This window comes from Octopus bimaculoides, chromosome 3 (assembly GCF_001194135.2).
Source record: "Octopus bimaculoides isolate UCB-OBI-ISO-001 chromosome 3, ASM119413v2, whole genome shotgun sequence".
NCBI lineage: Eukaryota > Metazoa > Mollusca > Cephalopoda > Octopoda > Octopodidae > Octopus > Octopus bimaculoides.
Window position 1 is genome coordinate 123,263,150 of NC_068983.1, and position 25,876 is coordinate 123,289,025.

At 34.3% G+C, this 25,876-nt stretch overlaps 2 protein-coding genes across 6 annotated transcripts in view; one reads left to right on the top strand and one right to left on the bottom strand.

Moving 5' to 3' along the window:
* The window catches only part of LOC106881713 (putative lipoyltransferase 2, mitochondrial), a 15,378-nt gene extending 6,588 nt beyond the window's left edge, over positions 1 to 8,790 (top strand). For 3 of the 4 annotated variants that reach the window (XM_014932190.2, XM_014932189.2, XM_014932191.2), the window contains exons 2-3: positions 3,650 to 4,115; positions 8,153 to 8,790. In XM_014932190.2, the coding sequence (XP_014787676.1) occupies positions 3,656 to 4,115; positions 8,153 to 8,565 (873 nt within the window). In that variant the 5' untranslated portion in view covers positions 3,650 to 3,655 and the 3' untranslated portion in view covers positions 8,566 to 8,790. Of the gene's footprint in view, positions 1 to 1,189; positions 1,235 to 3,649; positions 4,116 to 8,152 lie in introns of those variants that run through there. The other variant, XM_052966532.1, reaches the window with a different exon arrangement.
* Positions 8,791 to 11,353: 2,563 nt separating this feature from the next.
* Positions 11,354 to 25,876, bottom strand: part of LOC106881711 (zinc phosphodiesterase ELAC protein 1) — a 15,630-nt gene continuing 1,107 nt past the window's right edge. For both annotated transcript variants that reach the window (XM_052966531.1, XM_014932185.2), the window contains exons 2-9: positions 23,639 to 23,754; positions 20,520 to 20,714; positions 19,226 to 19,323; positions 18,006 to 18,101; positions 16,105 to 16,204; positions 14,002 to 14,182; positions 12,099 to 12,193; positions 11,354 to 11,791 (exon numbers count right to left, since the gene is read on the bottom strand). In XM_052966531.1, coding sequence (XP_052822491.1) covers positions 11,636 to 11,791; positions 12,099 to 12,193; positions 14,002 to 14,182; positions 16,105 to 16,204; positions 18,006 to 18,101; positions 19,226 to 19,323; positions 20,520 to 20,714; positions 23,639 to 23,754 — 1,037 coding nt within the window. In that variant the 3' untranslated portion in view covers positions 11,354 to 11,635. The remainder of the gene's footprint in view (positions 11,792 to 12,098; positions 12,194 to 14,001; positions 14,183 to 16,104; positions 16,205 to 18,005; positions 18,102 to 19,225; positions 19,324 to 20,519; positions 20,715 to 23,638; positions 23,755 to 25,876) is intronic.

The following is a 25,876-nucleotide window of genomic DNA, read 5'->3' on the forward strand; positions in this document are numbered from 1 at the left end:
AACCCTAACTCAAACCCTAACCCAAACCCTGACCCTAACCCTAACACTAGTTTTGTGAGATCTGGCTGTTATTTCTAGCATGTAAATAGCCTGCTTGGTGGGGGGGGGTGAAATTTTTCAAAATTTTTTTTTTTCAGAATCGGGATCTCCATAGCCTAAAACGTGGGATTCCGTAAAAAAAAATTAATAAATAAGGGGAGGAAAGGTTCAGATTACATATAGTCCGTCTCTACCGTTTCGTTTTTGTTTTTTCGTGACATTGTTTCAAAAACCTTTTCATTATTAAATCATTAACATCAACTTATTTCGAGGAAAAAAAGTTTTTAAACTAGTTATCTAGTATTTTAATTGCGTAAGGTAATTATTAGAGATTAACGGTACTAAATTCCCTACCAGACTACTGTATCACCTCTAGGAGACTATAGATATCACCCCCATTATGCCATTGCATCTATCATTACATCTAGCTCTTTGCCTGCCGAAACACGAGACCTCCATTCAGTACATCACACCCATCACACATTACACAACAACACAGAAAAAGAACATCGCAACAGTGAACCAGTGTATATAACTCATGTCCCCACCTTTGAAAAGTGATACCATATCCAACTAACCACTCCATTTATTATTTATTTATTGCTTATTAAACTATATATCTCTAGTTTTTCTCCAAACCAGGCTTTAAAGTAGGTTTTTAATACTAAGGTCAAGTCATGTATTAGAGTCGATTTTAATTGACTATCGCAATCCTAAAACGATTCTTAGAATACAACATTGTTTTGTTCTTACATCTTTATCTTAAAAGCAATAAAGTTTAATGTTACAGTGAAATTAGGTTAGCAAATCTTATCTATATTGCTCTCCTGTTTCTAACTGCCCACTCACACATACACATGCGTAAGTATAAGCAGTTTAAACTTGATTGGACAGACCTATGAAGACGTTCCAGCCATGACCACACTGTCTTTTCTGAAGAAGCGATGTGGTTCTGGCTGTTATCTGAAACTACAACAGACAATAACCATATGGTATATTAATTATAATTGGCTGGAAAAAATACCTGAAGATGTTTACAGTGTGGTTTATTTTTTAATTCAGTGCAAAAGCTCTCTATTTCTGGTGTGAAAGAGAAAGTAACTTTGGCATTCATGTCACCAAACGACTGAAACTACTTAGCCAACCATGATTTGATAGCTGCTCTATGTTATTCACCAGCTATACAATATATAGGGTAAGGACTACTGATATGTATTCATGTTTTTAGGATTGAAAGTTGAGCTTCTCTAAGATTTGAACTCAGAACACTGAAAACTTCATCTAAATAGTGTAAGGCAGTCATTAGACACTGTTGCTTTTGCTAAGTCTAAGTCATTACCTCACAGCCATAGGAAATACTGAAGCTCTGACTTGTAATTCTTCAATGCTTTGGATCATTCAGCTACCATCATTTTAACAAGCACTATCTGCCCAAGACCACTCGACCTGATATTTAAATGCTTCAGTATTTCTGTTGCAAAGAACCCCAAAAAGAAAGAGGTAAATTCATTGCAAGCAGAGATCACAGCCAGTTTTCAATTATCTAATGAGGCTAATACATGAGTGCCACTTCATTCCAAATATCAAATATAAATGTGGCGTTCTGTTTAAATATTGATGACTGATAGGGTTTTTTTTTTTTTTGTATTTACCTGATTCTTCTATCCCCTTTACAAATGCCAAATCAAAAAAAATCAAAATTTTTACAGTTCTCTGATAACTCTATAATGACAGGACTACTTCAGCTGACCAATGGGACAAGCAAAGCATTGTTTAAAGTTTGTAACTTTTTATTGTCCTTGAAGTTTAGAACTTGAACTATGTGATTCTTCATATTAAAAATTATATGATTTCTTAAAAGACACTTGGCTACTTTGTTGAAGTAGGATAAGACAAGTTGAATTCCTCTTGAATTGTCTCTTTCATAAGTATGTTCTACAACCTAACAACACATTAGATTAGAAGGAAAATAGCCAAACTGATATGAGAGTAGCTTTGGGGAATCCTTTTATATGGGGCCATGTAAAGATAGGAACATAGTTGGACTGATGTAGTAATGGTGAATCTTTCTGCTGGGCATTATAAGGCTACATTGGAAATAGTATGAATGAAACGAAGAATCCTAGGATTTTATCATACTTTCACTGTTTGACAGCTTAAGTCTTTCTTTTCTCTGCTTCAACACTTTGGGCTGAAACACTCATAAGGAGAGTATTCAGTAAATTTAGGATATATATTAAGATGGGGGGTGCGGACGATCAATGTCATAAAAATAAACTCTCAATGAGCATGTTTTATGAATAGATATAGTAGGTTTGATACTTGCAAGCCCTCAGAGAGTAGTGAGATCAACCCAGTTGATGTAGCTTCATTGTTTGTGAGTGAGCAACAGCAAGGTGGGGAATCCAGAGAGTTGACTTTCTGGGAAAGACTTCTATAACTCAGTTTTTACTTTTTCCAACTGGGCGACATTTCAGTTATGTTCTTTAAAGTATTTGAGAAGGTATGAATGTTTCACGGTCTCATTCCTCTATGTTATAAATTTCATTTCACCTTGCTCCTATTACTAATAAATTTGAAAAAGCCATGAATACCACATAATCTCTATCATATCCTCTGTAAATCAGCTTTTTTTGGCCTCTGGTATTTTTTTTTTATTATTTCAATATCCAATTCTTTTCATGTTACTGTGAATGAGAAACCATTTACTATGAAACAAACATATAATATTGGGACAACCAACAGAGTAGTAGTAGTAGCAGCAGCAGTCATATTAGTAGTGGTAGTAGTAGTAACGGCCGTATTAGTGGTAGTAGCAGCAGTAGTAGTAGTTGTATCAGTAAAGTTTGAACTCAACCATATTATCAGTGGTCCAGTTCCTAGGTAAGCAATATGTCCCAATATTGTAAGTAATCTAGAATGGTTGTTTTTCATTGCCATTCTCATTGCACGTGACTATCATCTCAAAAATCATTCTTATTTCATGCTTAAACAAAATGCTGTTTTAATCTCTGGTAGTTGTGATTATTTTGTTATCAAGTGTTATCAATATACTTAATCAAAATAAATACTGGAAAGATAACTTTTCTTTCATTTGTTATAGCTTCTGCTATAAATATTTGGATGACTTTTTATCATTTATTTAGTAAATATTCATGTATGTGTGTGTCAGTGTGTTTACTCTTGGACTGAATTTAGCATCCAAATACAGGCTGCAATTTCAGCAAAAACAAAAAATAAATAAAATTTGAAAAGCTCAATGTGTTTTTAAAAATGGTAGAGTTGTCATGTGGTTTAACATACAAGCATGAAATTGAGAATTTTATACAGCACATGAATAAATTATACTCCCATTAATGTCATCACAAGCTCTGATTAGCAAATCAACCTATACATTGTATTATCTAACTTGAAAAAAAGAAAACTTACATGTTATGTCTTGTCTCAGAGTGCTATATAATGAACTACAGTCAAACTGCGAGTCCTATAAATTCAATCTTTGTACCTCAAATAATTGCATTTTTTTGTTAATTCCTATATTTTGAATTGTATAATATTCTACAAATATCATATTTAGTTAATTAATGTAGCTGCTTTGTTGTTTTATCAGGTCAAGATGTCACTGTCACGAAACCTTGTTACTGTGATAAATCTGGGTCGCATGGGTTTCTTAGCAGCTGCTGATCTTCAGAAAAGGTATGCCCGAGAGCATTTGGATTTCCTTGCTGGCAAACCTGGTGCTATTTCTCGTAATGTTATCCTCTTAGTCGAACATGACCCAGTTTACACAACAGGATTTAGGACTAAAACCTATACTGAAGAGGAAGCCCAGAGATTGAAATCACTTGGTGCCGATTTCTATCGCACTAATCGAGGTGGCATGATTACATTCCATGGTCCAGGTCAACTGGTTGCTTATCCAATACTTAACCTTTTGCAATTCCGTCCAAGTGTTAAATGGTATGTAAGCAGTTTAGAAGCAACTTTGATCAAGACTTGTGCTAACTGGGGCATAGCTGCCAAGACAACTGTGGATACAGGTGTTTGGGTAGAAGATCGAAAAATAGGAGCAATTGGTAAGATTTTTTTTTTAACCCTTTCTGAATTAAGTTTTAACATCCATTTTCCCAGTGTTGGCTAGTTTTGTGTATGATGTCATTTCTCAATCTTCATTCAAATTTTATTGAGGCCCATCATTTTCTCAGATCTGATCCTATTACTTTTGCTGTCAGTAAGGTGAGGGTTGGCAATGAGTATAGTGAAGAATTCCGGGTAGGGGTCCACCAAGGATCAGTCCTCAGCCTCCTCTTATTCATCATAGTCCTCCAGGCAATAACAGAGGAATTCAAGACAGGATGCTCCTGGGAGATCCTCTATGCTGATGACCTTGCTCTAATAGCTGAGTCACTATCAAAACTAGAGAAGTTTCAGGTGTAGAAGCAAGGTCTAGAATTGAAGGGCCTTAGAATCAACCTAGCAAAAACCAAAGTCTTAATAAGTAGGAAGGCAGATAAATCACAAGTTCCTTCAGATAGATGGCCATGCTTGATCTGTAGAAAAGGCATAGGTAGAAACTCCATAAGATGTACCCAGTATAAGCTATGGACACATAAGAGATGCAGCAGTATCAAAGGAAGGCTAACTGGGAAGATAGTTTTTGTGTGTGGTAAATGCTCAGGGGCAATAAACACTGAAAATGTGCAGAAAACAGCTTCCGTCACATGCCAGTGGGAAAAACTAGTAGTTGATAGCTTCTGTTACCTAGGTGATCAAGTCAGTACAGGTGGTGGGGGGTGCTCTGAGAGTGTAGCTGCTAGAATAAGAATAGCCTGGGCAAATAGTCCACCAGCATCAGTCACAACTATGATTTCACTTGGCTTGACAGGTCTTCTCAAGCACAGCATATCGCCAACGGTCTTGGTCACTAGTCATTGCCTCTGTGAGGCCCAAAATTCGAAGATCATGCTTCACCAACTCGTCCCATGTCTTCCTGGATCTAACTCTGCCACAGGTTCCCTCTGCAGTTAGAGATCAGTACATACTAACAAATTTAGTTATTAAGTATATATACATCCATGTGTGTGTTGGTGTACATGCACACATGAAGCATTCTTAGTCAGCATATTTATCATACAAACATTTATGTAACAGGATGGATCTTTAACTGCACATGATCTTAACAAGAGAAGAAACATAAAAAGCATTGACTTAGCTATAGTTTCATAGGACACACTTCAGATCAAATGAACAATATTAGAGAAGTTACAGCTTTATTTACAGATGGGCTCTATTTTTAGAATATACAAGAATCTATGCACTTGTCATAATTGGCTATATAACTATACTCTCTCTCAAATTTGTGTGATTGTTCCTCTATCAAAATGATATTATTTTAAGGATGGTGGATATAAAATATGTCTAATGCCAAACTTAATATCTTTGGTATTTAGTTATGTCCTTTACCGCTTTAATTTCAGTTCCTGCTAGGCTTGATTTTTACCTTTCTTGCTTTGCAGGGTTGATAAATATCATTCAAGTGTTGGGCCCTTCTAATTGACTATACCTTCTCCAGAAATATATCGCTTTGTTCTTCCTAAACATTGGGGAAGGTCTGTATTGAGACAACACTCTCCTTACTGTAGTTAATTACTCCCACTTGTCCCTCAAAAGATTATAGAAGCTACAAAAACTTTTCCAAAATTTTAACCCGTCTTTTTTTTTAAATGGAACTACTACAGTTAACTTCCTTGACCTAACCCGACATTCACAAACATTCTGCCCCTACTATAAGCCCAATGCAAACTTAATATATATCCATAAATCCTTTAACCATCTACTTTCAATTTGGAATAGCATCATTAAAAACATATCTATTAGAATCTCTACCCTCTCTACCAATCAAACTTTGAAAACCATGACAAATATTACAACTAAGCCCTTAAAAGAAGTGCTTAAAATCAAACAGCATCATACCATAATAACACCAAACTTAAACAGGCCAAGTCCATTAATAATCTAACTACTAGTGATAATACCTAAAATACAACTACTAAATCTTACATTTCTAGAAATAATCTTACTGCCCACACACATAACAACTACTATAATCTTTGATTGAATAACAGATGATGAACCCCTAAGCACTGGTACTATCTGTACAATCACAAACAGCAAACCCAGGAAACACCAGATATGTTGGTACACCCCACCCTCAGCTAACAACATTAAAACTTTCATTCCTAAAGCTATTTATAGTATATTAAGATAAGAAATCCCCCTCACTCCATCGCAGATACCACACCCTCTCTAATAGGAAAATCCTGAAATTATCATATTCCACTACCTCAAACTTAGAAGCAATAGACACGTGGATACATACATGCATATATAGATATGCGACTGTGTGTGTGTGTGCGTAAAGTGATGGATTCAAGAGCTTCATTTATTTATGAGTTGATTTCTTAATTTCACCAGAATATAAATACTTAAAAATATAATAAAAAAATGAAATAAAAGATTAAAAAGCAAGGGTAAGCAACACATAATTTGTGAAAAATTTTATCTCTGTGCAGGGTATGCATCACTCCTCCAATGTTTTTTTTTTTTCATTAGTATTATTATAACTATTGATATTATTACTATTATTATAATTATTATTGATACTGCTATTGGAGATGTTATCATCATCATCATTATGATCATGTTATGCTTTGGTTTTGCTTTAATTTACACAAGTTACACCCAAGTCTCAATCAGAGACATCAAGAGACAATAAGGTTTTGCATCTGAAGATGCTAACAGGTGAGGTGCCAAACACCTATGTCTAGGGGGAAAAACACACTAAGTAAGGTTGCATTTATATGGACAGGAATTTATGTAGAATATATGCTGTACCCATAAGTATGATCTTTTGTAATTCACTTATTTTGGGGCTGTCAAGGATTTGGTCTACATTTTAGTTCGCTCCTCTTGATATCATTTCAGGTGCCCCAATAATAATAGTCAACGTTGTTTTGAGATGCCATATTCTTCTGATTTCAGTTTCTAGGTCTTTATATTTGCTGCAACATCAATCAGAAGACAAGTTTTTTCAGTATGATTAACAATGAGATCATGTCCACTTGCCTGTACTTTCCAATTAGTCTGAACACTGAAATTTCAAAGGATTGTAACCTTGGCATTCTGATAAAGTTGTGGTAACTTGTGTTCCCACCTGTTGTTTTTGTGAGAGAGGTTGTATGTGTGGTATATTGATCAGTGTATGTACTGAGCTGCCTTGTCATGCCTTTGCAAGTATTGTTGGTGCCCCTCTGCTTCGTCCAGAAATTATGTGGTTGATTGTCTCTGGATGTTCTCTGTATATGCAGCATGATGAGCTGCTTTCATATTTCAAGACATTACTCTGGAAAGGGACTGATCCTGAGCAGCAGTGATATCCCCCTCAATTTCTGGTTTGAGACCCAGAGCATAACAGCCACAGATGAGTAAGGACTTGATCTACATTGGGTCCCTGATTCCAATCTGATCACTGCTAATATGTTCAAGACTGTATACTACCAATCCCACTCACTACTAAAACTCTTAACTACACCTTGACACTGGTTCATTTCCTCCCCATCCTCTCCCCCAAACTTATGTCCTTCTCAATTCTTTGTCCTTTTCTACAGATTTTGTATGTAAACACACAGATACAACCATCCCATTTCTTTTCAATACTATTCACTTGTACATTTCCTTTTCTTCTCTCTCTCTCTGTTTCTATCTCCTTTCTTTCTCCCTCTCTACACTTATTACTCTGACCATATATATTGAAATATTTCCATCAAATGGTTTATATTTTGAAATGTTTTAACTTGCTTAATGGATTTCTTATATATTTTGCAAACCTGAAATGTACATATTAAATGATTTCAAAATATCACTATTTGGTTTGATTTCATTACTACAACTTATATGTATGCATATGCATGCATGTATATATATCATATTTACAAGCTAGTAACTCACTGTTTAATTCTTTTTCGTGTGTGTTGTCTGCATCCCCTATCTCTCTCTCTCTCATACACACACCCATGCTGCTATAAACTAAATTTTTTTAAATTTTTTATTTCAGGAATTCATACTCGCCGTTATGTTACAACACATGGAATCTCTTTGAATTGTAATCCAGAGCTGTCTTGGTTTAAATTCATTATTCCTTGTGAACTAAAAGGGAAATCTGTTACATCTATATCACAAGAAATAAATCAAGAGATCTCCATCAAAGATGTGACAAAATCCTTTTTGGAAAGTTTTTCAGAAGTATTTAACTGTAGCATTGAAACCTCAATGCTTGAAAAGCATGAACACATATTCATTCCTCATCAAACCACATTTTCCAGCCAAAATGCATCAGCAACCACAACCCCCACTCCAGCAACTTCTACAGAATTTGCTAGCAAAACTATAGTTCCACCTGAGACACTGTATCGTTTACCATCTAAAGAGAAAGAAACTCCTGTAGACAGACAAATACCAATGTGGTGAGCATCGAATGGTGTGGAGTTTGGTATTGGAGAGAATTGTATATATATATTCTTTTAATTTTGTTTTGCACCACTCAGTTTTCAATTTATTTACAGTATTTTAAAAAGGGTATTTTTTGTATATTTTATTTTTACATTGTTATTTTTCTTAATACAGAACTATAAAATGCAAAATGTACACAAACAATGAGTAATAATAAAAAAAAAGCTAAAATATACCATGAAAGATATTTTTGTTCTGCAATTTAATTAATATTGATTTGTTGACTAAATACAGTATTGTGGTATAAATATCATGTTTAGCTCTAGTATATTATTGGTACGTTTTGACTTTTATCTACTTCAAAGTGATATAAAACAAAAGTCAACCTCAGAAATTTTTGAATGCAGATTGTACAGAGATATGAATAAAAAAAACCTCTATTTTAGTACATCTCATGCACCTGTATAATCTTCCCAACAGCTATAATACCACTTATAGTTTAATGTCTGTCACATGTATTAGGGCCAGCTTCATGTGCAGAAATAACTGAGTAAACCATAATAATCCTTTCTACTGAAGGCACAAGTCCTTGAAATTTTGGGGAAGGGGACTAGTCAATTGTATCGACCCCAGTGTTTCTGGCTATTTCGAGAAACTATCAACTACCACTAAGTAGTAAGAACTATTTAAAGGTCCAGTGATATCGATGTGTAGTCTCAACTATGGAACATCTATTTCTGAACAATGTTTACTTTTTATTGTGGGCAATTTTTGTTTCGGCTTACAAACAAGATGTTCCACTCTGTTTTACTGCAATTTTTTTGTTTCAGTCCCTCAACCACATTTGAACCTTCAACTGAACCAATTATATTTCCACTCAAAACACTTATGGGTGTTTCCACAACTTGAATAGTTCCATCCACTCTCTGCCAAATAAATTAAGTGGACTTTTTAACACATATACCTTTGCCTTTTTTGTTTGACCTCAAAATGTTACATACAAATTCACCAAAAAAAAATATAATCTTTTTCCCATAACACCATGTGCTACCTTTCTCGATTTAATTAATTTCAGCTTACTAACATATTTCCAAGTTTTTCATTTATAAGGGCGATATCACTACCAGTGTCCCTGATTTTCACATTCATGTTCTGACATTTTGTCATCGTCCTACAGTGCATCTTTATATGTCCTGTATTTCCACAATGAAAGCACTCCACATTTTTTAAATGGACAATTTTTCCTGAGGTGAATACCTCCACATACAAAACATGGGTTTATTTCCTGATTTTTGTCATGATTTTTAGAAAACACTTTATCTCTATTCTGACTATTTTGCACTTACTTTACCTGGAAACAATCTTTACGTTCAATTTCCTTTGTGCTGTGTCTTAATTTGACTATCCTTTCACATTCTTCTGACACTTGCTGGCTTTGTTCCAGCTTTGTGAGAATTCTAGTTCTAACTTCTGCATCTTTTTTGGCATTAAGTCCCTGTGTAAAAATCAGGCATTGGAACATATCTGATGTTAATTCATCTAGTTTAAACTTCTCACATTCCCTGTTAGCTCTACCAGCATGTATGATGTAGTCATCGTTGTTTTTCTCTATGTTTAGACACTTCCAATGCATGTTGAACAATGAGCTTTTCTCACTGAAAATTTTACACAATATATCTATTGTATCATTAAAGTTAATGTCCGAAGGTTTTCTTGATAGTACATAATTACTGTATCATTCATGTTGTTACCACCAGTTTTCTTAAGATTAAGCACATTTTCATCTCACCATCCCAATCTTTACATTCTTTCTTGAAGATTTGCTCATATTTTCTGTAGTATGCTTCAAAGGTAACTCCTTCATCATTTGAACTCTTGTTATGGAGTTCATGACATAATCTGGTGAGAACACTTTTTCTAACTTTCCTGACAAATGCAGTAATTGCAGCATTTGTTGCTGTAATATTATTTGTTGTTGCTGTTTTTGCAACTCGAGCAAACTGGCCAACAAATTTTCCATGAGTTAACGATTTGTTTTCAAAAAATTCACACAACAAAAACTTTTGTGAGTTTGTTAATTCCTCGTCGCCACTGTTGTATTCCTTAAAAATATTGGACTATTATAACACCCACTTCCTAATGCCAACCACTCCACAGAGTGTACTGGGCGCTTTTTATGTGGCACTAGTGCTTTTAGTGTGGTACCAGCACTGATTTCAATTCTGCTGTGGCATTATAAAATAATAGTGTCATAGCTTCGCAGGAAGGAGTTGCTGCTGTCTAGCCCCAAGTCAGCTTTGACTGAATAGGCTTATGACCAAAAGCATTCCAGTTGCAACCATTCCATATTTTTCAAACTTGTGAAACCAGAATCACATTATCCAATGGGTCCTTTTCTAAAATGGTAGGATGGGAAATGAGGAAGATTTGACTGCTATTTCTGGCAGATCACATAGACACTTCCGAGTTGGCTTGGCACTACATGCTCATAGTTTAGATCTTATTAATGACGTGTTACTCCATTGAGGGATGTACATAACTCTGCTCAAGTTTTCCTAGCTAAAATCTAAAAATTGGCTTGTAGAGAAAAATATCCAGTAGCACCAAGACATATTTTAGGCACCATCTGGTTCTTATTACATGAAGTGATACCTAGCATTTATAGCAGCTGGTCAGGTTTTATTTATGTGGAGTTAGTGCTCAAAGAGGGTTTAATACAAGATTTTCTTTCATATGCATCATGTCTCATGGATTGCTGGAAGTAAAAACTTTGTGATGAGTAAATTAAAATAACTTCAACAATGAATTGAATCTATATCATGGTCTTCATTTACTTGGATCTTATCTCTTTTTTTTATCACACAACTTGACAGTTAAAAACAAATATGATTTCAAAACAATTTATGTATTTCATGGTTCTTTTGTAAATTTCAAAAAATCTTCAAAACACACACAGAATTTCTCAAGGTATTACTTGTCATAATTATTTCATACATTTACACGATGCTGTGTTTTTCTAGATTTCAGTGTAGTCCATAGAATCACCCTGGCAGGATTTAAACTGAGTACAAGAAGTTGAACCAAAATTCTAAACATTCTGCCCCAAATCCTGACGTTTAACATCAACCACTTTGAAATCTTCAGCAAGTTCAACTTTGATTAAATTATCACCAACACTTTTAAGAATATCTTCCAAAATTATCTTCACGCTTATTTTGTCTTTGCCAGAATTCTTGCTCAGTGTCTATACGAAGAAGAAAGGGAAAAAAATCATTTAGAAATTATCATAAAAACACACACATACATACACCATCACTCCAATGAGAAAAAGAAGTAAACCCAACTATTCCTTTAAATTAACAAAACCATTTACCTAATTTTTGTTAATCAAAAATTTTAATGATTTAACATGTCTGTCTTGGATTGTGGATTTAGCAAATGTTAGCTACCAGAATGAAAAATATAAAGATCAATACTAAAAAATGTTTTCTGAAACATCCAGCCTATTAGAAAAATCAGCAGAAGCAAGAATATTTTAATAGAACACTTACTGATTCTTCAGGTGACAACACTTGATATCTTTGACTAAAATGTGTTAGAACTAAATGCGATGCACCAAGTTCTAAAGCCAACTGACCAACTTGGCCTGTTAAAATTTGAAAAATAAATGATTTCATTGTTTTAATTGTTACATTACGAACAGACGTAAGAATAATAATAAGAATTTGCGTGTGCGTGTGTGTCATCATCATCATTATTTAACATCAGTTTTCTCTGCTGACATGGGTTGGACAGCTTGACAAGAGCTGTCAAGGCTGGTTCCTCTGTTGGTTTGATATTTAATGATATGGTAGAAAATGGAATAGAAAGGGTCTCAGATATTTTCCTGTAACTTTTACCTGCTTTCCACTGTTCAATAATTAAGTTTTTCACTGAATTTGTGAGTTCTTTACTTTTCGCCATTATTATGACACTACTTTATGTTGTCTCAGTGCTGAATGAAGAAGCTAGCGTTTTGACACTTAAAAATGACCACTGATGAGATTATTGGAACAAACGAGAAAGTTCTAGTAGAAAAAAAATTATTTTAACAGTATTTTGTGGCATAGAAACTCATAAATTTATTCTGTACAAATACTTTTTTCACCCCTAAATATTTATAATTGTATATAAATTCATTAGTTACTATAATTTATTAGTTTCTTTTGCATATTCTTAGTTTATGTATGTGTATACAAATATAGTATTGGTATATCCCATTTATGTTCATTAGAAATTAGATAAATAAAGAATTTTGACGAATATTTATTTCCCCCCACTGTATATATATATACACACACACATATGCACATAAATATACACACAAACACACACATATACAGGTCATGATTATTTCTTATGCTTGCACAAGGCCATAACTTTTTAAGATTAGACTTATACTGTCATTGATATTGTGCCATGCCCCAGCAAAGACAACCTTGACCAGCTCAATCCATATAGCTATGAATATGTTGTTCAGACATGATTCAGTCAACCTATAATCAAAGGCAGTTTGACCACGACCATCCTGTCTTTCATTCACTGTTTCTTTCCTGCTTTAAGATAGTAGGGAAAATTTGGCTACCATTTCTAGTCAGTAGGACAACTACATAGAGACTGTCTCATCTTTAAGTCAGTACCATAGGGAGGTGAAGTACATAGCCATTAGCTACTAAACAGTTATTGAAGCAAAATTGCTAGCTTCTAGTGCTGAGCTAAAATTAACAAGGATGTCTACCTTAAAAATTCAAAAAGTAAAATTAGCGTTTATTCATCAACTGAAGGGATTCTATATATTTTCCCTCAGCCCCATTTAGCAAATGCTAAACAAAATGACTGTGGCTTCACAAAAACATTAATTTCTCTTCATTAACAATAGCTGACTAAATTCATATTTTTAAAATAGTCATTGTTTTAGAGATAGGAGCTTCTAAAATTAGAACAACTATAAATATTATTAAAAAAAGAGATTTCTTTCATCATGCAGAGTGCAAACAAAAGGTTGTGAGCTTGATGATTTAAATATATGGTTGTGAAACATGGGAGAAGATGTAAAGAGGTAAGTTAAGGGTACTCTCGGCAGGAGAGACAAATACTTTGGTATAAAGATATAATACAAACAGATGAAGCATGGGAAGTGAATGTAAGAGGGATGTTGGCAGGTGTTGAATGTACCTCTGGTAAAAATAAACAAAAGAAGTCAGTAAAAGTAAACAAAAGAAGTTTTTGTTAACATATACAAGAGAAGTATCAACAGACTGACACAAATGTAGAAATGAGATGTTGTAAACATATCAAAGTATGGAAAACTGGATGTTATAAAGATGATGATGATAAAGAAAACTGTAACCAAAAACAAATATAATCTGCAGTTTTCAATTTAGTCGCATGAAATTCAAAAGTTTGATTACTAACTTGGTGTGGAATGGCCATTTTGTAAGGCTTGCTCAAACATGTTATCACTAAGAGTAGCTTCATGAACCAGAAGGTGACAATTTTGACCAATTTTCAGTAGTTCTTTAGAATCACATGAATCTCCAGCAATCACTACTTTCCGACCTTTAATAGGTGGTCCAAGTACATCCTCTGGACAAATCTGCAGCAAGACATAAGAATAACCATATTTCTTTAATATTGAGATAATGTCAATTGAATAATAATGCAGAAGTGCTTAAAGAAATTATCTTTATATTTTTGTTACTGTTTTATATCTACTTTTCTCCATGTCTATAAAAAGTTTTTCAGTAAGATAGTAACCTCTTAGCATCAGAAAGTATTTATCATACTAATAACTACTCAACTGTGAAACAGAAATAGAAACTGTTGTTTTTTGTTTTTTTCTTTCAGCAAGCAGAATTACGTATTTTATGCAATGAGATTTTAAGTCATGACAATGTAGTCCAGCCAGTGTACATCAAATATTCTACTTTAGATATTCCTATATTATTGCAATCACTGTCTGAGAAGCATTAAGGAAAGACTTCATCAGACATTTTCATACTTGATTAAATACAAAATATGCCTTTTATATTTTTCACAGGTTTATTAACATCTTAAAAGATAAAACCATCTCAATATTAAGGTATCAACAAGTCATTAAGTGATGATGTTATCAAATAGTTAATAACTGATCTGGTGCAGCTACAATTAATAGTTTGTATCATTGTACAATTCATAATGAAAATATAGGACTAGAGGGACTGACGGTAGAGTCTTAGATGTTTTTCTCAGTGTTGCAGTGTCTTGTAAATGATGAAAGGGATATTATTTTGTTAATAGAGAGTTTTAAAACAGCCACTTCAAGCTAATGAAATACTCATCAGTTATACAAAGCTTGAAGGCGGCAAGCTAGCACACAAGGCAAAATGCGTAGTTGCATTTTGTCTGTCTTTATGCTTTGAGTTCAAATTCTGCCAAGGCTGGTTTTGCCTTTCATCATTTCAGGGTCAATAAAATAAGTACCAGTTAAACACGAGGGTCGATGTAATCAACTTAACCCTTGCCCGAACTTGCTGGCCATGTGCCAATATTTGAAATCAATTATACAAAGCTTAAATTTTTTTATATTTTATCAACTAGGTCTGAAGGAAGAGATAGCGACCTTAACCTTCACAAACCTTCCAAGACTAGTGAAATCGATGTAGTTAAGGTTCTGCTTAACTGCAAAGGAGGGATCTCAGAGAATTGATATTCTGATGAAGAGGAAATGAGTGTAATAGTTAGTGTGGGGTTTTGGTGGTCGGACACAACATGATGATGAGAAGAGGAAAGACAAATGAGTCAGGTGTGCCTGAATGAAGGTGCCATGAGAACAGCCACTCTAAGGAGTAGAGGCCATTATAGTAGAAGTAGAAAAGGAAGAGAAACGAGATGGCACGTCTGTAGGCTAGAAAATGAAGTGTTTCCATAAGGGGAGTGACTTATGCCAATCAGCCTTTCTCGGGTTGTTGTCTAGAATGAGTGTTGTAGCAGCATAGAACATGGAGCATTGGGGGGAGGGGGCGGTGTCTTACATGAACTCAGTACAAGGTTAGAAGTTGCTGGGAGCTGAAGTATTTTCTGGCTCAGAAAATAAGGGTCAGTCTTTGAGATGTAATCTTAGATGTTAAGAAATGTGCATTCACTGGGTGAGACCATCAGTGATAGTGAAGCCTAGCATTTGGAGCAATCACACCTGTTAATGGTACCTATATATAACTAGGTGATTTGAGCTATTGAGAATTTAGATTTACAGGAAATATAGCACAGCATTAGTGGCAAAAAGAAACATTGGCAATTAGATTTACTTGATCTAGTAATCCATAATCCTATCAATACCATCAGATGAAGTTCTCAACTAGCATTAAAATCTGAACAAACACAAAATAACTGTTCTGTATCTCAAGAATAAAAATGTTATAGATTCATGGATCACTGTTACTACTAATCAAAATGGTTTAAAGAATGGTCCTTAAACATTGTTATGAGTAAAATAACTATAAATCATATAGTTCATGTGATGAAATAAAGAAAACTGACCACTTCCCCAGAAGGAGATGTAATTTTCATTCCAGATTTTAGTTCTTTGTATAATGGCCCAGGAGGAATTCCTTTGTCAGATAAGAATTGAGCATTTAATCTGGAGAAATAATGTAAAAACCAAGTAGGTATCATTAACAAGATATGCTGATTAAAATAATTTCAATTTTAATTTTAATGTTAGATATCCAATCAGACCATTTTAGTTAATTTATATTTCCTTATGAGTGATGAAGAAATGTTGGAAACACAAATTTAAATATTTCTATTAATATTTTATTGAAAGAGGAGGAGAGGGAACTGAAACTTAAGATCCTAGTTTAATAAATATATTTTATATCAAGAGATTTAGACCTAAGGAAATTAAATTTCAATTTAGAGTAGTTTTCTACACGAGAGGCTTATCTTTTAGCTATTATGGATCTATACATGGTAGTATTCTACCACCATGTTACATTTAGTGTAGCTGCCTTGCTTCAGCTACAGATCTGGTTTATATTTTCAGTAGATTATCTTGTAGAAAGTGTCAGTTGTCCTCCAAATTATAGATCTTTATCTCCTCTTTCTTTTCTTCATATGCATCATCTAGAATTGTTCTGAACTTAGCAAAAGGATGCTTCAGCTTCCAGACCATCCTACTCCAAAATGTCTTCTGTCTTTCAGTTTGCCAAACCCTTATTCTAAAGTCACCAATCAATAACCTATATTGGGTAATACATTCATCACCAGTAAAAGACTTTGTTTTTATAACCTTTCATCTATCCCATTTCCAAATGAGAATGAAACCTATCTGGCTTGCAAGTTTGACAAAAGTTGATCAAGTGACTGGTTAGTTACCTTAAGTTTGTGTTGCAAATGCTAGTTCATTTGCATCACAGAACTCCAAAGGTTTCAGTCCCTCCTCATTCATAGAACTATATCCATGACTATCATGTACTTCACAGTAGCTATCATGGTGTTATAGTGTTGCTCAGCATGTTCACAAACGTCACCAATCATAACAATATTATCATTTTCATTTGTTATTGAGATAGTTAGCAAGAAAGCCTTGTAGAGGCAGCTCTTTTTTTCATTAGTCAATGCCAATTGTTGTGTGTGAACTAACAGTTGCTATTGCTTTGCCTACAACTAGTCTGGACTCAATTATCCTGTCACATAGTCTGGTTACAGCAAGTACATTAACTATTTTTCAATTACAAGTATGCCTACACCACCCGAACCAGTATTATTACCTACCCAAAAGACTTTGTATTGATATTTTTGTCTGTGAGGAGTCTGATTGAGGTTCCCCTCCATCTTACCTCTTGTACACACCATACATTTACTCACTTCTACTCTAATACCTCTATAATCCCACCTTCCATTGTATCAATATTAACAGTAGTTTTTTTACCTGACAAAACTAAGATCTCCTGTGGAGGAAGTGTGGATGCTAGAGATCTCTTTCCTGCATCTGAAAGGGAATGGGCACTCTCTTGATGATAATCCAAGGTTTCTCACATGGCCAGGTATACTCTACCTCACAGTATACTGTCAATATTCCTGACCACTGATACTGTTATATATAATAAAGAAACAAACTATGAAAGACAAATCTACCTGCTTACCATCTGAAGATCTTTCCAGATATCAAAGCCTCAATACACATTTGTGTATCATCAGCCACAGCAAACGAGTTCCATCCTGAAATGGATTTCCATAAGTGGACTGTCTAACCAGCAAAACTATACCTTTTATAAGTGAAATAGTAGATGCTCCAGTTTGATCTCATGTAGATTTCACTACCTCTGTTCAACCTTACTAGACAGTGTAAATAACATAGCATTTAAATTATCTCATTAACTATGCCTATGAATATCTTAGCTAAGAAATGAGCTGCTTGACAATGTCATAATACTTACTTGCCAGGCAATGGCTTCTCTTCTATAACAAAAGCAAAAGATGGAATTCTATGTTTCAGAGAAACTGCTTTAACAAAAGCGGTTTCATTTTCAAAGCTGAAAAAAAAAAAAAAAAGAATAGATATAATACAATCTTAAGAGTTTATTCAGGTTTGAATGCTTTAAGAATTGTCTTACTCACGGCATATGGCTGTCATACAAGTTGCTAAGTAGCAGGGAACTTACAATAAATAATGTGACTAAAGGAAAATAACTCAGGGTAGTGTTCTGCATATTAAATAGAAATATGGTAGGATTTCGCATATGTAATATAGTGAGCTGAAAAATTTTAAGCCAGACAATTAGCAGACAAAACTCCTACAAAGAATGTTTAAAAAGTTTTTTAAAAACGAGCAAGGGAGATAATTCCAAGAAGATCAATTTAACAAAACGAGCAAGGGAGATAATTCTAAAAAGCTCAATTCCAAGATCGATTAAACAAAACTTTTGGACAATGTAGACTATGTAGGTTGGATGAGATCTAGTCTTTAATGCCAACTGTTGAAAACGACAGATAAGTGCTTAAAGAAAAGGGTGACGTTGTAATGATACGAAACTAAATGTACTTCACATTGTTAAATATGTTGTTGTGGATAAAAGGTGGTCAGCTCAGTGGCTGAGAGTAACGGAAGTTGAATAGACAACTAACCATTCTGCATCACGTTATTGTAGTGCTTGCATGATACAATACATGTAATCCTGACTTTCTAGATATAGCAATCAAATCTCCCACTTATCATACCCTATCGTCTAAAAAGGGAAAGAACACAGAAGTATGAAAGAAAGAGATGGTCATGACAGGAAAATCTTTATTTTTTGTTTAAGTACTAAGAGAAGGAAGGGCTAATTTGCAGAGCCTCCAAGTGTGGTAAGAGGAATGAATGAAGTTATTCTCAAACTGAAGACCTAGCTTGAATGCATGCAACAGAATGGATTCCAATAAGGCACTGAAGTGCCCAGTGACTGTGTTAAAAAGTTATTCGAACAAGATTCCACACAGTTTCCACCAACAAGACTTCCCTCAAAAGCTGAGGTTAAGGTAGAAAGCACTTGCCCAGAGATCCATACAATGCGATGAACCTGATACCACATAGTGGTGAGGTGATCACAGCCATAATCTACTCAATCAAAGTTGATCTAGAGTTAAACAATAACAAAATATAATAAATGTTTAAACTTACAGACTCCATATTTGGTTGCTATTGGGATAGATGAGACTCTTCGGGTTCTCATTTGGATGAGATTTTTCTGACAGTGAAGAATGGTCCACAACCCAGTCCTGACAGGAAAGAACTATTATAAGTGAAAAAGAAACAATACAGCACAGAAAATACACTGCTCACAACTCTCATTCTCAAAATATCACAGCATTTAATTTTCTTTTCTGATAAAACAGAAGTATTGCATCTGTATATGGTAGTAAATAAAACCAGATTCTATGTCCGACTTAGAATCATTTGTCACTTTATTATTCAACTTGTATGTTTTTCTGTGTAGGTATGTAATGTTGTCATTGCTTGCAATGAAGGTGTCACACAATTAATGAAATTCACATGTGTCATGGAGAGAGACACATGGGGTGGCCAAAGCATCATGGTTTTGGGTGCTATAGACCTGAATCAGAGAACTGGGCCCCATGTGTTCCAAAATGTTGGTGCAGGCAGATGGAATGGCATCACAATGCAGCACTACATTGACCAGATCCTAAGACCTCACATCATGCCCTTCTTTGTGTGTCACCTTAACATGTTCCAGCAGGACAATGCTCCCTCCTGTACCATGGACTTCTTGCATCAGCACAACATCTGAACCATGTCATGGCTGGCTCTCAGCCTGGATTTGAATCCAATTGAACAACTGTGGGATGAAATCCAGTGATGGCAAGGCCAACAACTCATGTAGAACTGGAGGCAGATTTCCTCAGGGTTTGGACACAGGTGCCAATGGCTTTTGTGAATTGCCTCATGTATGACTGTTTTGAAAACCCAGGGAGGGCATACACGGTATTAAACATGCCATACTCTCCAATTTCGATGTGCTGGATCTGCCCACTACCAGAACAAATGACAACAACCCATAGACTGTGGTCAAAGTGCATCCAAGAAATTGACTCTATCAGATTTATCAAATTTTACCTCTGACATAATGAATTAAAACATATTTCACAGTCACGCATGACTCGCATTTCCTTTGTGGTTCAGTGTACATGAGTTGACCATTTTGTAAAAACCTTCAATTGGTTCTGTATGGACATGTGATGTTACCCTGCTAACTTCCTAAATGCTCTGTGAGGTCATGATGGATGGTATGATCAAGTTGAGCAAAACCAAACAAGCTCAACCAGATGTGTGTGTGGTGGGGAGGTAGTATATCTATTTAGATAAGTAGACAAACTCAGTACACAACTAGTTGCACATGCATTCATTGACATTAACACACATTTCATACTATAATAAATTAACTAAAGATTTTTACCTTCAAATCTTCAGCTAACTGGTTTTCAAGTACTTTAAGCTCACATACAGTAAAGTTGAACTCTAACAAAGATCGAGACAGATTTAGGCAAGTTCGAATGTATTTACACAAGCCCTCAGGTCCATAGATTTCAACAGGTGCTTTACGGGCATTATTCATACTAATGGTACATAGCAGGCCTGGAAGTCCAAACAGCTGAAAATTAATAAAATGTTATATACTCATTACAATACAATTCTGGTTTCTAACATAAGACATAAGGCCACAAACATTTTAGGGAAAGGTATAGTCAATTATACAGACCCTGTACACAGCTGGAAGATTATTTTATCAACAGCAGAAGAATGAAAACCAAAGTTAAATTCAGAAGGATTTGAATTCAGAATGTAAAGGTAAATAACTAAATATTTCAAAGTATTTTGACAAGAGCACTATGGATTCTGCCAAACTGCCTCCTACCAAACTCTGCTTCTACTAAACCACCATCCTTAAAATATGATTATCAATGTTGTTTATTTTTAGAAATCAGTTACCACATATCTCATAAATAAGCTGCAAATTTTATTCAAAAGAAGCCACAAAAAGTCACTTGCAACTTATCTACCAAACCCTGATCTAGATTTGAAATTAAGAGTAAGCAGTTGCACAAGCATGCATGTACACACACACACATCATTGTTATTTAGTTCCCACTGAGAACTGATCAACCATTTTGATATCAAAAGGACTAAGACTACCTCTGGTTCTATGATACAACTTTCCTGTTTTAAATTGATCTAAATTAAAATTTTATGTTGACTTATGTCCCAAAAATCAGCTTAATAATGACAAAGTTAATTTACTAAATACTTTGTTATTTTCCACATTAAATGAAATAAAAGCAGTGTATTTCAACAGAAATGTAGTAACCAAAGTGTTAAGAATCTGATTCTTTTGGAGATCAAAAACTACACTGTCCAATGAGTCTCCTGTTTTTACGACTGTAAGTAAGATCTGAAGAGATTCAATTGCTGTTTCTAACAGATGAAGTAGGTGGGTGCATCAGCAAAGGATAATGGTTTCAAAGCATCAACATGGTGATGCATGGTGATACAATGGTGATGTATGTTTAGAAATTTTATATGCAATGCAGTTTCTATAATTTTCTAATGTTAGGTCTAAAGTTAGACATGCATAACATGTGAAGTTAGTGCATCATAGTTATAAAACTTCCAAAATAGTACAAAATGTGCAAACATACTCTCAAAAATATTAAAAAATTTTGTTAGTCCTGCCAGCAATAGTTAATAAGTAGGTAATAAGTTGTTTAAACATTATATATGTGTGTTTCAAAATACTTGTCAATTTTAGAGTGCTGTTGTAGTAGAATGCCCAAAATTATGATTGTTATTATTAGAAGAAATATTAATATTGTTAAACATAATACCTTATGTTCTGAGTTCCGACCTTGCCAAACTCAACTTTGCCTTTCAACCAGAATCAATAGCTCACTGGTCAAAATGCTTAGTGACATTTTGTCCATCTTTATGTTCTGAGTTCCAGTTCTGTCAAGATCAATTTTGCCTTTTATCCTTTTTGGGGTTGATAAAATAAGTACTAGTTGAACACTGGGGTCAATGTAATTGACTTACAACCTTCCCTGAAATTGCTGGCCTTGTGTCATAATTTGAAACCAATATAATGATTTAACTATAAGCTGTATACCCTTCTTACTGCAAACCTCTTAAATGAGGTATTACTTCAGCTTATGAATGTGGCCCAGTATATTAGTCTGACCCTCATAGTGCCCTCGGGTAACTAAATTTCTAACAAAAATAAATACAATGACTGTTTAGACTTCAAACTATGCTGCAGGCATTGAGTTGTTCCCAAAAATAAAACAAGTAAGTCTACTTCAATCTCCTTAATTGAGAAATAGGTTCAACTCTTACTTTATGATTATATAAATATAAAAGATCAAATTAACTACCAATTTATATGATGTTAGTTCAAATCTACTGCAAGTATTTTGCTGTTTCTGGGCAGGTTACTTTATTCTGTGTGCCTAAATTCACCTAACTTTCAGAAATAAGAATTATAATCCTCAATGAACATGACCAAGAATGGCATTCTTTCTTAGCTCCCAGAAGTAATGTAAAATATAATGTTGTGTCTATAAAACAAAATATCTGGTGTGGATTATAAATTGTTTTCTATGAAACAGTCTTTACCCTCTCTCTCTCCATGAAGCCTTTTTTTGCATCAATACGCCAAAACATTTGACACTAAACAATTAGTAGTAAATTTAGTAGTAAATGAGAAACACAAAGCGGAATGACTCACTTCAGTGAAAAAAACAATTAGCCACAGCTGTCACTCAGATGCACATATGACTTGGTAGCATGGTATCAGGTTTTCATTTATTGTTTTAGGTGCTCATGTACTTGCAAGCAGACAGACATACTCTCTTGGTACTCTCAACCTTGACACAGCAGAACATCCAGTGACAGGTGGCGGGAAAGAAAATTACACCAGCAACTGGCTGGTATTCATTACAGATTGGAGCAATGTAAAATGAAAAGCCCTGCTCAAGGATGCACCATGTTTCCCAGTCTCAGAATTGAACCTATGACCCCATGATTGAGAGACCAACACCTTAACCATAAACTGAAGTGAGTTTGCTAGATAAATGTTGAGTTCAGGCCTCCCTGTGGTCAAATGTGCCAACTACACAACTCTAGACAAGCCAACAAGAAGAGCATCTGAGTGATTACTCAGTCTACTAAAAATATCAGCCAAGTTTCTTTCAAACAACTGATTGGATAATGTAATTCTATACTGATGCTCACAGTTTGAGTAGCTGAGTATTAATCAAGGCTGACTTTGAGCTAAACAACAACACAACTTTCATTTCAATTTTTTAAGAGAAAAAAAATCAAATTCTTTCTACCTCTGATTTCTTGCCATAATTAGAATGAAAATGGGCCATGCAAGGCTGATCTACTCTCATTACATCACTTGAGGACTTTTCTCATGACTCAATAACCAATCAGAAGTTACAGGACAGATATTCATAATAAGCAAATCAAAATGAAAATATGATGGTTTATAGAAAAACAACAATTAAAAAACTGACTTACATGATCCCCATGGAGATGAGAAATAAATATTTTTGAAATTTTTCCAGGTTTCACACAACTTTTCATTAACTGAGTTTGGGAACCTTCTCCACAGTCAAAAACCCAACTATCTCCATCTGATGATGATAATAATGATATGGAAGAAAAATCAATTGGTGAAAAACCAAAAGTAAAAGAAATTCAATAAGTTCAATGAAAATCAGTCTTAGAATACCCAGTACTATGTAATAATGTGGAAAAATAAATTAATTTTCCTATCTTGAAATGGGATCAAGCATGCGAGTTAAGTGTTCACAATAAGAAATATACTTTTATATACATTAAAATACAGCTCAAACATCAATATCAGAGCACCCTTTACATTAATATATTCAATAAAAAATGTACTGTCTATCTGATAAACACACCACCATTTACCACAATACTCTAAATTTTATCCTTTTCCAGCAACTATTTCAATTTTCTTTCCTCGTATATATTGATTACCACTTAAACTGAATGTTTAATTCCATTATTCTTCCACAGACTACATCACCTCTTTTGACTCCTAACCTTCACATGTTTGCAATCATTAACCTGCAAGAACATTGAGCACACTAACTTCCCACAGTTATTCCTATCCCTCAGTCTACAATGAACTGAAAACTATGCACTTTAACCTGCCTCCTTAAATTATTGAAAAAGAAAAAAAAAAAGCCTTAAAATCTCATCAGGTTCATGAAGTTCAATTGTATCAAGTACTCCATTAAAAAGAAAAATATTTCAATAACAAAAGTAAAATATTTGTCATGTAAAAAATAAGTTTGACAATATCTGGAATAAAGCAATGATTAAAATGTAAAAAACAAATCAATAAAATATGGATCCTTAATATTGTATTTTGCACTTAATCAAATACTATGCTTTTTATTTTAGTTGCCTTAATTGGAAATAACAGAATATGAAGAGGTTACTTCATACAAAACACATCATCTGATCAACTGACAATGAGAATTAATTGTACTTAAAGGAACACTTAGAAAGTAATTAACATGTTTTGCCAGGAATGTGGTTCAGTTGAATTTGAAGACAATGTCTTAATTGATACAACAATGTTAATAACATTTGTTCTTGGCTGACAAGTTTGACACCCCACACTCACAAAGTTGTTCATATTCCAGAGGAAACTGTTTTCACACTAACTGCGCACTAATGCCTGGAAAAGCAAATACTGTTGCCAGAAATGCAGCACAAGCCAAATAATAAACACAAGGCTATGGATCTGAGACAAAGTGTACAGTCAAATAAATAAACTGATCTCAATACTTGACAAGTACTATATCATCAGTCCATTAAAAACGAAAAGCAAAGTTAAGCCAAGTAGATTTGTTTCATCTGTAATTATAATTTCATTCTCATTATGATGACTGATTCGAATATTACCATATTTTATTGATTTTAGATAGATGAAAGGTAAAAATTAGCCTCAGCAGGAATTTGATCTTTGAATAGGTGTGTAATCAAAATCTGCAAAACATCTTGTTTTTCACTCTACCAACCACCACTTTTAATAATTTCTAACATGAGCACAAGGCCAGAAATTTAGCAAGAAAGATTAGTCAATTAGATTGACCTCAATACTTGACTGGTACTTTATCAACCCTGGAAGGATGAAAAGCAAGATTGACATTGGAGGGATTTGAACTAAGGAACCTTAAACAAATACCACAAACAAGTTTTTTTGATGCAATAACGATTCCACCAATAATTTCTAACACACACACACACGGTCATATATTTTGAGAGAGTGCTCTACTCTGCCTACATTTCAAGGCATAACTTTTCCTCTGACAAAAGTCAAGAACTAAAATTCTAGATTCTATACTCATTCCAACAATGGAATCTATTAACCTCTCTTATAATCAGTTACCTTAACCATAGCACCTGAAAGGTAATTGTTTTACGAACCTATAGATCAACCCCAATGTGGGTTGAACTGAGAACGTAACTAAATATCACAAGGCCACTTACATAAGGGTATATTATATTTAAATGTACCCTTTCCTTACAATTTGAGGCTAAAAAGAAACAAAAATAATTTTATTGGTTACATTTAGGTATTGCTGAGAAATTTCAGTCCTGATCAAGCAAACCTATAATCAAATGCCTTCTGGCCATGATCATCACGTCTTTTTTCAGGTATAGTGCATCTAAGACTACAATATCAGCCAGTTTTGGTTTAGGAGCTTCATACATAAC